The sequence below is a fragment of the Sceloporus occidentalis genome, unplaced genomic scaffold (assembly GCF_023333645.1).
Source record: "Sceloporus occidentalis isolate IW3139 unplaced genomic scaffold, rSceOcc1.0.p SCAF_4, whole genome shotgun sequence".
NCBI lineage: Eukaryota > Metazoa > Chordata > Lepidosauria > Squamata > Phrynosomatidae > Sceloporus > Sceloporus occidentalis.
In genome coordinates this window covers 173,670,320-173,683,638 of record NW_028316984.1, presented here as the reverse complement: position 1 = coordinate 173,683,638, position 13,319 = coordinate 173,670,320, and the positions used below count along the sequence as shown (strand labels likewise).

Genomic DNA, 13,319 nt, shown 5'->3' with positions numbered 1-13,319 from the left:
TGTACCTTTAAATTACAATAAACTCACTCTAAATGTTTGTGCATGTGTTTAGTTTCATGTGGTTAAAGTGAAAGTGTGATAAGATGTGATGGTTTTAAAGAAAATTGTAAAAGAATAAAATATTTTTGCAATTTTTTAAAAAAAGCTTTTTTAATTTTAAAATTTAATTAAAAAAAACCCTGGGGCCTCACTGCTGGCTAGGGCTGCTGGGACTTGTACTTTACTAATATCTGAAGGTTGCAGAATTCCCATCTGTTTTCTAATCTTACAATCCTACTGATACTTTGAACTTTAACTCCTAGAATCTGAAGTCCCAAACATCTAGAGCAGGCCTGCACAACATTCAGCTTGCCATAGGATTTTGGGTGGCCTGCAAGGATGTGGAATGACTTCAAGGATCCTTCACTGCTTGGCTTCCTCCTGAGGAGAGGGCCATGTGGAAGAGGAAGGGGCGGGCAGAGGAGGATGGAATTAATATTAATAATATTGATTATTAATAATAATTAATAAATTAATATTTAATTAAAACCTATTTGTGGCCCAAAGAATTTTAACCTATTTTAATTTTGGCCCCTACCTACTGTCAAGTTGTGCAGGTTTGATCTAGAGGAACAAGTCTGAGAATCCTTGGAACATCAGCTTAGTTGGCTAGACACCATGTCACTACAGGATACTGGCCATTATGTTTCTACATGCAATCCTATTTTTTAAAAAATGTACCTAAAACTAGAAATATAGAATAGGAAAGGAGAACAAGGGTCATTAAGTCCAATTCTTGCTAATGCATGACTCCAAAACTAAAGCATCCCAGATGGATGAGCCATTTACTTTGATAGGTGGCTATCTGAACCTCTAATGAAGGAGAGGCTACCACCATCCAAAATAGTCTATTTGATTGTTGAATAGCTATGTCAGAATTATTATTATTATTATTATTATTATTTATTTATTTATATAGCACTGTAGATTTGCACAGCACTGTACATACAGATAATAAAATAGATAAAAGCAAAACCTGCCAATGGCATACATTCTACAAAATACATATAAAACAATAGGTAATAATACAGGATAGAATTAGATAAAATAAACAGGCAAGAATTAAAAACATCAAATCAAATATCAGATAAATAATCACACAATGCCTGGGAACGTTTTTTCTAATGTTCAGTTGGAGAAACCGAGAATCTGAGAAACTACTATATGAAAATTTGCATCTTAAAAGAGCAATAGGAGAACCAGCAATAGTTGCAGGTCCTTGCTGAATGAGAACACCTTTGTTGTTTCATGGATTTGTTTCTGTGAAATCTGTAAAACAACCACCAAAAATCAGTTTTCTCTTATGGTGAAAGTACTTCCTGTCACTGTGTGGTGTTCCATTACAGTTAAGCACATTGAGAGGTTCCATGGGGGTCATCAACTGAAGATGCCTTTGTCTGACTCTGTGCAGCAGGAACTTCTATCCATTTATCAGTTTTGCTTATACAATTAGGATGATATTTTCACTCCTTTTGTTTTAGTTGTACCATTTGGTTTAACTTCTATATATTTTCATGTTGAACCTGTTTTTAAAAAGCTTCTAAGTAAAGTTTCAATGAAAGAAAAAAAGAAAGGAGGGAGAGGAGAAATGTTGGGCCAACAAGTATTTATTTTAGCCAATGACAAATTAATTATTTAAGAAAGAAGTTTGCAATCCATTAATAATTCTGAAAACTGATTGTAATGCATGCAAGAGTTAAAACGTTATTTGAAATTTAAAAAATCATGTGTTTATCCACTAAAGTTGTATCTACATGACACTATTGTATCAGTTTCATACCATTTTTCATGAAATCAACCTAAGGAATCCTAGGATTTGTAGTTGGGTGAAGTACTTAGAATGCTGTGTTCTAGATTCCCTTGAACTACAGTTCCTGAAGCATCTTGAGTGCTTCACTACAGAATTACAGTGTATCACTACAAAATTAAACCAATTTAATTCACAATCTTTCTTCTTAGAGTGCCCTTTAAGTACTTTATCAAACTACAAATTCCAAAATTTCTAAGCATGGAGCCATGGCAATAAATTAGTATGAAACTGATACAAATGTGCAATAGAGAAACTACTGTGCAAAAAAAAAAAAAATCCTGGACAGACTTCTAGAGATTGATAAATATATCTTGCCTAAGGTATTGGCCTCCGCTTAAACACATCTGTAGGTATATATGTATAAAGCTGGAAGTCAGATTCTCAAAATGCATAATGTGAGGTAAAGGAATGTAAAACGGCACTTACAAACACTAGTTTCTCTCTTTGTAAGTGAGATACTTAAAATTTCCATGTCAGATAGACCTGAGGATATGTGGAACAATGGAGAACAAAATAAAATTCTCCCTCTTTAGGTCTATTTCTTCATTATTTACTGTCTTCTCTCCACCCATCTTCCTAATTTGGAGATCATGATGACTTCTTTCAATTTCCCTCTTTTTCTTAACAGGGTATGGAAACATTGCACCAAGCACAGAAGGTGGAAAAATTTTCTGCATTTTGTATGCCATCTTTGGGATCCCACTCTTTGGCTTTCTGCTAGCTGGCATTGGTGACCAGCTTGGAACCATCTTTGGGAAGGGCATCGCCCGAGTGGAAAAAGTTTTTCGGGTAAGATTAAGTGGCTTAAATTGTTTGAAGTTTTTTTAGTCATGAAGCAGGGCATCAGGATGTTTTTATCATGGTAAGGTAGTGAGATAGAAGAATAATCTCTTACCTCTGAAATATGCCTTCATAATGTGGGAAAATGTATTCTTTATGCCCCTGTAGGTATATATAGGCATGATTATAGAGATAGATGATGGCAGTGTGGCCCCTGCTGAGTTGGGAGGAGTTGGAAAGGGTTCTCCCACCTTTCTGGATGTCCACTCCTGAGTTAGAGCTTAGCTATGTACTCTTCACTTTCCATCCAATTATATCTGCAAACTAATATAAATTAGCATATAAATTCAGTTAAAACTTAAAAAAATATTTTTTACACAATTATAATTTTGACTTCCAGGGGATAAGATGCAGATGCTCCAAGAGCAATCAGAATGTTGTTAGTCTTTTTTAACCCAGTTTTTTAAAGGAAAAAGAAAAGAGATAGGTGGGGAAAGTGAAATGGCGCCAGCAAGAAGCATCAAAATTGCACAGTTACAACAAAACAGAGAAAAATAAACACAGCACATGCACTAGAATGGACATTATCAAAGCACTGTTGCAGAGAAGGTGTGATAGTGATTGTTTCAATACTGGTAGGTTGCTGTTTGCTTAAACAATGTGATTGCTACAGGACAACAGGCTGGTATGATAGAATTCTCAGTGTTAAATGTGTGTGAGAGACAGCAGAACATCAGTGCTTCAGTCTGATCATAGTGTACACCTGTTCCGTGTATTTCTACAAGGGTCTGAGACAGTCTGGTTTTCACTTTGCCCATCTGTCTCTGTATATATAATTTATAAATGCTTTAACGGCTATAGTATTTTTGAGATCTGCATATGAATACACTTCTCCCTTCTTCCTTTGGCATACATCTCAAAGCCCATAGGACTGTCTTGAGAAACATTTGCAATTAATATTAATTATAATCCTCTGTTAGGCTGTTTTTAACTCTGCAGAAGACATTAACACTGAAATAAAGAAAATTAGTTCCATTAATTACAGTTTAGTATCCTAAACTGTTGTGTGGCCGCTGGGTTTTATTTAAATGTATTGATCTTCTAGACCTAATTGACACAGAGTATATGAGTTGGTAAAGCTCTTCCTGGCCTATAGTGTTTGGTCAGCCAGTGGAGAATCATACCATTGAATGTATCTCCATGAAAAAGAAATCCCTGCCATTCAAACCAGCAACAATATTATAAAGACCAGAACTGATCCTATCATTAGACAGTGGGAGATGGTTACAACATTAGGATATCATAGAATCATAGAGTTGAAAGAGACCTCAAGGACCATGTAGTCCAGCTCCCTGTCATGCAAAAATATAGCTGTGTTAATCTGTAGAATCGGTATGTAGGGAGATCTTGTAGCACCTTTAAAACTAACTGAAAGAAAGAAATTGGCATGAGCTTTTGTAGACTAGAGCTTACTTCCTCAGATGCATTTGGTGGAGTGGAAAGCCATGGACAGACATATATGTGCCATAGTGTGTGAGAATGTAAATTCAAATTCAAATTCCTTTGTGTATGGTAATGAAGGGGCAAATCCGGTTTTAATGATGGTCATTGGTGAACAAAGGCAGTGGAAACTAGCCTCTAGGTGAGGAGAATAGATGAGTGTGGGAAACAGAGAGTGATGTGATTAATAGATCAGGGGTGTCCCTAATAGGATGGGGGGTTAGATAGTGTTAAAAATTGGTCCCCAGACTTGAGACTCAACCTGAGACTTAACTTGAGATTTGGAGGTAGAGACTTGAGATTTGACTTGAGACTTGGAGTAAAGACTTGGATACATCACTGTGTTCTATACATTTTTCTGTCCTTGTGCAACTGAATCTCACTTATGTGAATCCTTGCTGCAACTTTGTGTCTGAAGATTTATTTTGTCTCTTTCTCTGTGGGTGTGCTCCACAGTCTGAAACGTTTCTCAGCCGATTTCTTCTGTGAGCAGTTCGAATGATTACTGCAGCAACATTAATGTTAATATCATCCTGTATTTTCTGTCTGATATCCTGGAGTATATATAAAAAAGGGAAGATGGAGATAGAGTTCAGTTTTAGCTGCCTGACATGACCTCTGCATCCCCCTTGGGAATTAGTTCAAAATGTAGATGACATCTTCTGTGGACTAGACTTTTCTTACACATTAGGAAGTTTTTGGCTACACTTTTCAGACCAAAATGAAGACCTATTTAACGTCTGAAGATGCAATGATGGTAAGACACACTCAGTATGCACACTGTTAATGGAAGGCATTATATGAGATTGAAATTATCTTTAAATCTTTTTTGTGCCACTTTGCTGTTGTTATTTGCTGCCAAGTCAGTTTTGACTTAAGGTGACCCTATGAATGATAGGCCTTCAAGGGATCCAGTAATCAATAGCCCTGCTCAGATCTTGTAAAACTCAGGGCTGACTATAGTGCTTTTTCTTCTGATTTTTACTTTGCCAAACATTATCATCTTCTCAGTGAGTCTCATCATCTCATATATGTCCAAATTATGAGAGTCTTAGGACTAAGACAGACCGCCTGAAAATGGCGGTCTGCAGGTGCCCGTTTCAACTCTGGAGGGATGCCACAGCTGCCAAACTGCTCAATGTCCCTCTGGCGTAAAAACAGCCTGGTTCTCCTGGGTTCTTTTTGCAGCGCCCGGATTACGTCGCAAGTGCGCCACTGGCGCACTTGTGATGTAAATAATGTGCAGCAATGTGTGGATGTGGAATGTCCCTTACATCAAGATGGTGGCACCCGTGGGGATGGGATGCAGCCATTAGGCCGCCGCCTGCACGTACTAGGATTCTGGAGCGTGTGGTTGCCGTGCGCTCCGGAACCTTGGTATGGTGGCAAGACGGCACTTTTAGCCTCTTTGTCTCGGGCCTTAGTTTAATCATCATGGCTTCTAGAGAGAGTTCAGGTCTTATTTGCTTTAGATCCTATTTATTTGTCTTTTTAGCTGTCTATGAGGCTGAATGTGTGGGCAGGATATGATGGGCCAACCCTGTCATATCCTGCCCATAGATCTGGCCCATTCCTGCCTCCAGCACTCATCTGATCAAGCTCAGCAATGGGCGGATGTTTAGGTACCCACCTGCCACAACACTGTGGAGCTGCTGTCATTCTACTTGCAAGCCCCTGTCGCAGCCTGTAGGTATGGAAACAGAGTATCTGGTTTCACCCATGTGGCCATGCACCTCTTTCAACATCACAGGTTGTGACTGGGGTCTGCAAATAGAATAGTGTGAACACCAGCAGGTAAGTGGGCATGTGGTCACTCAGTCTACTGGCTGTCATGGTGGAGAAATGGATGGAAAACTCCACCACAAACAGCCATTTTTTATGCTCACACAAAAGGTTGGTTGGGCTGGGATCAGGCTGAATCTACCAGAATGGTTTCCGGTCTGCCCATTTCTGACCTGGGGCTGTTGGCATGCATGATCTAAGCAGGACAACACTAGGCCAGGGAGAATATAGGCCTTTTGACCTATGCATATAGCCCCCACGGTATCTGTAGAACCTTTCCTTTTCTTCTTTTGTTCAGTTTATAGGAATCTTAATCTGGAATAGAGCATATAAAGTTAAATGTCTATTTTCAAATTAGAATTCTGGTCAATCTTTGCTGCAACACTTTTATTGTAAACCAGTTGAATCAAGCATGGCTTTAGGCGTCATATGTTAGAAGGCTCAAGGTTTGATTTTTATTGTTGTTGTTATTGATTTCTTGGGCACAGAACCTGGCTACAGGCCATAATCAAAGCCATTTTCAACATTATTATGCTGTGAGTGTATATAAGGGTATCAATTCTTGCTTAATTGTCTCATGTTTGTTTTCTATAATGATCAGTTTGGATTTCAGCTGACAACGGTAGGTCAGCAGTGGGGCATGACTTCGCTATCTCACTATTTCTAGAATCATCAAATTGTTTGATGATCTTTCTTCAGGGATTTTGGTTAGATAATGGGCCTTTTTAGATTAAATACTAAACTGTAATTTAACATTATGTGGACAAGCCTGTAAAAACCATGAATGCATACACTTTGCTCCTCTATGATGGCTGTAAAGAGATCCAAAGTTTCCCCTTTGACTTTAATCAGAATTTGCTGCTGCATCATAACTGGGGGAAATTTGGCTACTTTATTAAGGGATAGGTTCCTTGAATGAAAGAAAAGAATGAAAAGAATGACTTGAGATGGTAATGCAACACCATTGTTCATAAGTCAAAGTTGACTGGATGACAAATAACAACAAAAACAAACACATCAGTAGTATTTTGGTGAGTTTCTCCAAATGTGAGATGGTAACTATAATGACAATGAAAAGAGAGGCAAGGAATCTGGAAACCATACAATTGTGCATAGTAGTAGTATTGTGCATGTCTTTTATTGACTACAGCAAAGCATTTGACTGCATAGATCATGAAAAGCTATGGCTCGTGCTAAGAGGAATGGGAGTGCCACAACATCTGATTGTCCTGATGCATAACCTGTACTCAGGACAAGAGGCTGCCGACAGAATAGAATATGGAGAAACAGAATGGTTCTCAACCAGCAAAGGGGTCAGGCAAGGCTGAATACTATTACCCTATTTATTCAACCTATATGCAGAAAATACGCAGACCATCTGGAGCTTACCAAACACTTTTCAAGGTCAGCCCCATGCACAGCATATTTCATAGAATAATAAAATCATAGAGTTGGAAGAGACCACAAGGGCCATCCAGTCCAACCTCCTGTCATGCAGGAACTCTCAATCAAAGCATACCTGACAGAGTCCAAATGGGATGTAACTAGGGCATGTGTGACCATGGCCAGATACAGTTGGCACACAAGTTTTAAATGTGGAAAAGTACTCCTGGCCCTGAAACTGGAACCTCCAGGTTCAAAGTTCTGTCCAGAAGTACACCCAAACAGTAAACCTGTGTCTTCTAGGGGAGTGTTAGCACATCTAACACAGGCTGACACTCTGTTCCTCAGTCTACCAGGTCTGTCTTGTCTGGATTAAGTTTTAATTTGTTTGCCTTCATCCAGTCCATTACTGATTCTAGGCACTGCATTTGGTTTTCTGTGAGCAGTTCATATTGTTGGTCAGTCAGGGACGATGTGGGAAATGTAGACAGTCTGAGCACAACCTGATGACTTTGCTCCCCAAACCTTAAGATTAATATGGTTTTGAAAAAGCTGTGTAGACTTTTGTTCAGCTGCCATGGCCTCTCCTTCCCTTTGTAATGCTCATTTTAACTTTAGCCGGAAGATACTGTAAATTAGTGTGACCTGAATAAAGACAGGGAACTGCTGTTTTCAATAGATTGTTTTCTCTTAATGTGATGGGGAGACCTACCTGCATGACTCTGATTTAACTGTAGTGTTAATCACACCACTTTAGGTCCCAGTGGTTCTTGTCCTGTGAGTCCAGAGCAATTAATTCTTATCACATGAGGCAGGAAACAAACAAGTGCTGAATGCATGATGAAGGATTTTCCTGTACTGCATGTCAATCTGGGTTCCTTTATGTGAAAGTGGGGGGATGAAATGCAGCTGTTGCTGAAGACCTACTCACATTTTCCAAATATCAGATCCATCTAAAATTGCAGCCCAAACTGTGGGAAATATTGTTATTATCCTTTCTGGCTTGTGTTTCACACAAATTAACCTGATAACTAGACCTTTCAGACAATACACTGCCAAAATTGGATACACATATACCGCAGTTACCAAAGTAAATGTCTTCCTGGGCATTATGTCTTTAACAGAAAATTTGGTTCCAAAGGCACATTGAAAGAATAACTCAGGGCCGGTACACACGGGCCAAAAGCAGCATGCTACCACCGATACTAGGCTTCGGGAGCGTGCAGTAACTGCACGCTCCCTAACCTTAGTACATTGGGCGCCACCATGATTGTGAGGCCCTCCCCACATGGGGCGTGCATCTATGACATGTCCTGTGTGATGTGTCCAAATGGAGCGTCACACAGGACACATCACCATGCTGCTGGAGGGCACTTAATGGCACCTTACCAGCAGTGCAGAAAGGAGCTGTGTTTTGCTGCTCCTTTCTGTGTGTGCATCGCTGGCATGGCAACCACACGGCAGCATCAATGTTGCAGAGGAGAAAAGGGTTACCCCTTTCTCCACTTTAGGGTCAGGGTGCTGGAGGGCATGAAGCCACAAGGGCACCCCTTTTCTGGGCTGCACCCCAACACTGAAAAGCTATTTCTTTAGCCCTTCTGTATCATCTTCCCAATACCAATGCTTAAAAAAAGAAACAAAACAAAGAAACGAAACAAAACAAAATAAAAAAAACCTAATTCTAGCTAGACAGAGGATAGGGAGGAAAATACAGAGCTGGACAGGGATAAAATGGCTTTGTAAAAAGAAGCTTCTTTGCCAGAGGTTTTGTTAACTGCAATATTTCTGTATCTGTAAATCCAGACCTTTGAAAAATACCTAATGTCTTATACTGGAAATTAAAAGGACACAATAGGGGTTTGAGTATTGGACTACGACTCTAGACTCCCAGCTCTGTCATGAAGCCCACTGGGTGACCTTGGGCAAGTCACATTGTCTTAGCCTCAGAGGAAGACAATGGCAAACCTCCTCTGAACAAAACCTGCCAAGAAATTGCTTTAGGGTCGCCATAAGTTGGCAACAACTGGAAGGCACACAAGCACCATCACCACACATTTCTAATCTCTATTTTGTAACATACTGGCTTTGAATTGGGAACAGTAATTGGAAAGAATGGTAATAGAGGAATGACGATGATGAAAATATAAGAACTGATTTGGAGAGTCCTCAAAAGTAGTAGTTCTGGCAGTGTAATCCTCTTCAATTTCTGAGCTGAGAAATGCATCACATTTTAAGAGGCATGCAATCCAGTGGTTCTGATTTGTGTGTTAGCCCCAGAAGGGGGAATTAGTTTGGTTTGCTTTGCTGAAGAAGACAAACTGAATGAAATCCTTTGCTGGAGTTAGCAGGAATAGGAGTTAGCAGGAACTATCCTCTGGGCCAGATATAAAGTGGCAGGTATCCCAAGTCTGTACACCGGTGATCATATTAACCAGGGCAGCCCACTGGGCACTAACACAACTCTTGTTATTGGATACTTTTGAGGCAGCAGTAGGTAAAGATTCAGGAAAGCTGGGCTTTCTTTTGTTTCTACACAAATAAGAATCAACAAAACCAGTTCAGCACCTTGGATAGTTCATTGATTAAAATCTGGAAAGGATTTGCCACTCCACTGATGTGGGAGTGATCATTTGCCACTGCTGAAAGGTGGCTGTTCTGTACCCGAAAAGTAACATACACTTCTTAATCTTTGAGAAGTTAGAGCAAGACTAGATGCAAGTGCTAGATTGCTTTTATTTATGGAAAAACTGCTTCAGGGACAGCAGAGAAGCAGCATGACCATGGAGATGATTTGAAATGGAAAAGTGGCTGTGCCAGATATAGTGTTGCAGATGTCATCCACCAGCTTTTTGCTCTAAATATACAAACCCAGAATCACTTTAAAAAAACAAACAAACAAAAAAACCCTGCACCTTGTAGCATCAGAAAATATTCCACAGAGTATTCTGCATTTACCCAACCTCTTAACTGATTTTCTTTCATGAGAAACAAAATAGAAGAAACACAGAAGATTTGCAAATGGCAAACAATGGCAACTTAATTTCCTCCAAATTTCTAATGAATGAAATAGTGTAATCACATTGCCAAAGGTTCATCCTGAAGAACCCCTTCTTGTCTCTCACTTGCAATTTTAATTTGTACCAGAAGATGAAATCGAAGTCTGGAGTCCATTGCCATGAAGGATCTGTGTATCTCTATACTGGGCTAGAGACTCTAGCTGAAAAACAAAAGAGAGCCAACGGTTATTTCTAGACAAAAAGCAAGCCATCAAACATAGCTGTACAAAGAGAGGATTTATAGCAACTGCAGTCCATAGTTGTCTAAAAGCAAGATCAGTTTTATTCCATAGTATTTGCTAAGGACAAGTTAAATTTAGAACCTACCAGAAATTAGTACCTTCTCAAGCTAAGGTTAACTTTTTGCATGTTATTTTATCCAGGTTTTTATCTAGTTAATTGTGCAGACAGTGATTGCTTCCAAAATGTGGATCTGATTTTAGAGATTGCCATGTGCAGTGCTTTTCATCTGATGTGCCCCTCCCCCCATTATTTGTTTTCCAGTATGCAAGGAAGGACACTGGTCCAGGGACCACGGCTTTCAGTAGCACTGGTTCAATGGGGAAGAACAGTGGATTTGTGGTAAAGCAACTTCTGGGGAGCATACATTCCCCACCCCTGTGATAACAGGGGTGGGAAATGTATGCCCTCCATAAGTTGCTTTACCACAAATCCACCACTCTTCCCCATTGATTATGCTAGCTAGGACAACCTAGGGAAGGAATGTTATTGAATGAATACTTTGGCAACCATATTTGTAGGGGACACTGTGTTAGACTGGGTTACAATCCTCCTGAAGATGCAGCTTCATAGTTTGTGTGTATGCCTGAACTCAGCTTTGAACCTAGAAGTCCAGGTTTCTGCCACAGGCAGGAGTGCTTGTGCACATTTAAAGCTTGTGTGCCAACTGTACTCATTCCTTGAGATGCTGGAACTGACCATAGTGGTACATACCATAGTTACACCCGTTTGGACTACTGTAATGTGCTCTACTTGGGATTGCCTCTGAAGATTGTTTGGAAACATCAGCCCCACCACCATTGCACACATGCTTGGTGGGGATGCAAGAGAGAGCCTTCTTGGTGGCTGCCTCTAGACATTGGAACTCCCTTTCCAGGAAAGCCAGTCCCCTCCTTGCTGTCCTTCTGTTGGTGGGAAGGACCTTTTCTTTCTTTCTTTTTATTTGGACAGGTTTTTAAAAATAGAAAGTTTTTAAAGAACAGATTAGAGGGTGAACTGTTTTTAATAGCTTTTTAACTTTTAAAGTTCAAGATGGACATATGCCTGTTGTAGATGCTTTAGCTAAAGATCCTGCAAAAGGTTGGACTCAAAGGCCCATGAGGCCTCTTCCAACACTTGGATTCTATGATTCTATGAACTGAGATAGAGAGGCATGCTGCCTCCAATACAGGGAGGTGATGTATAGTCATCCTGGTTAGCAGGATGACTAGATAGATATATTCTTCATAAATTTATTTTAAAACCAGGTCCTGTCACACTACAGTTACAGTGCTGTGATTTTATTTTGATTGCCATGGCAACATTCTATGGAGTTTTAGGATTTTTAGTTTGGTGAAGGACTAGAGCTCTCTGGCTGAGAATACCCCTCCCTAAACTGCAAATCCCAGGATTCCGTAGGTTGTTGACATGCCAATTAAAATAAAATTATAGCACTACATTTGTGTAGCTTTTAATGCCATCCAGTTTGTTTTAGCACTCTTTTATGCCATCCTGCATACACCACATCTTGTTGTTTCTAGGCAGCTTGGCAATCTTCTTAAAATAAAGAATATAAAGTGGATGGCAGGAGAGCCTTCTCAAGGTGGGCATTCCACTACTGTTAAAAGGCCTCCTTTGAGTAGCCATCCACTAGATCTGAGACATGTCTGTAATAACAACTTCATATTCCAGATAAGAGGAATACATGTATTGATGGTCTTTACATTTTAGTTCAAAGGCTCACATCAACACTTTGAACTGGGTCAAACTGGGGTTCACAAACCACTGGCATAATATTTTCAAAAACATATTCTGCAACATTGAGATGTTCTTTATCAACACTAGATGGTATAGTTTTTTGTGGGTTTTTGGGGCTATGTGGCCATGTTCGAGAAGAATTTCTTCCTGACGTTTCACCAGCATCTGTGGCTGGCATCTTCAGAGAATGCTTGGCTGGAAAGGAGTTGGGTATATATACTGTGTGACCTGGAAATGCAGGAGTGATTTGCATGTGTATTGTTCTGTTGCTAATGGCAGGCCCCAGGGTATACAAAAGATTAGTGGGTATGTCTGCTTGATTAGTACTTATTGTCTGCTGGGAATCCCATGACCCTGGGAGATTTCTCATTTGCATTTGTCTTTATCTTGCTATCTTTCAGGACTGGTAGCCAAACCTTGTTTACTTTAAGGGCTTCCTCTTTCCTGTTGAAATTGTCCTGGTGTTTGTGGGTTTCAATGGCTTCCCTGTGCATCCTGACATGGTAGTGGTTGGCATGGTCCAGAATTTCAGTGTTTTCAAACAGTATTTTGTGCCCAGGATGGTTAGTGGCATGTTCTGCTACTGCTGATTTTTCTGGCTGACCCAGTCTGCAGTGTATCTCGTGTTCTTTGATTCTGGTTTGCACACTGTGTTTGGTGGTCCCTGTGTAGACTTGTCCGCAGCTGCATGGTATGCGGTAAACTCCTGCGGCTGTGAGAAGGTATCTATGGTCCTTGGCTGAGCAAAGCATTTGCTGGATTTTCTTTGTCGGTTTGTAAGCCATTTGAAGGTTGTGCTTCCTCACCACTTTGCCTATTCTATCTGTGACTCCTTTGATGTATGGTAAAAATACCTGCCCTTTGGGTGGCTGCTTGTCTTCACTCCTCCGGATTTTCCTGGGCCTGGCAGCACTTCTGATGTCTGAGCTGGAATAACCATTGACCTGTAGAGCCTGGTCCAGGTGCTTCAGTTCATCTTCCAAGAATTGGGG

The 13,319-nt window shown here is 40.1% G+C and overlaps 1 protein-coding gene across 1 annotated transcript in view; it reads left to right on the top strand.

Annotated features, from left to right (window-relative positions):
- KCNK10 (potassium two pore domain channel subfamily K member 10) overlaps positions 1-13,319 on the top strand; it is a 104,907-nt gene that overhangs the window by 73,615 nt on the left and 17,973 nt on the right. Inside the window, exon 4 of the mRNA XM_089522351.1 lies at positions 2,478-2,638. Within this exon, the coding sequence (XP_089378477.1) occupies positions 2,478-2,638 (161 nt within the window). The remainder of the gene's footprint in view (positions 1-2,477; positions 2,639-13,319) is intronic.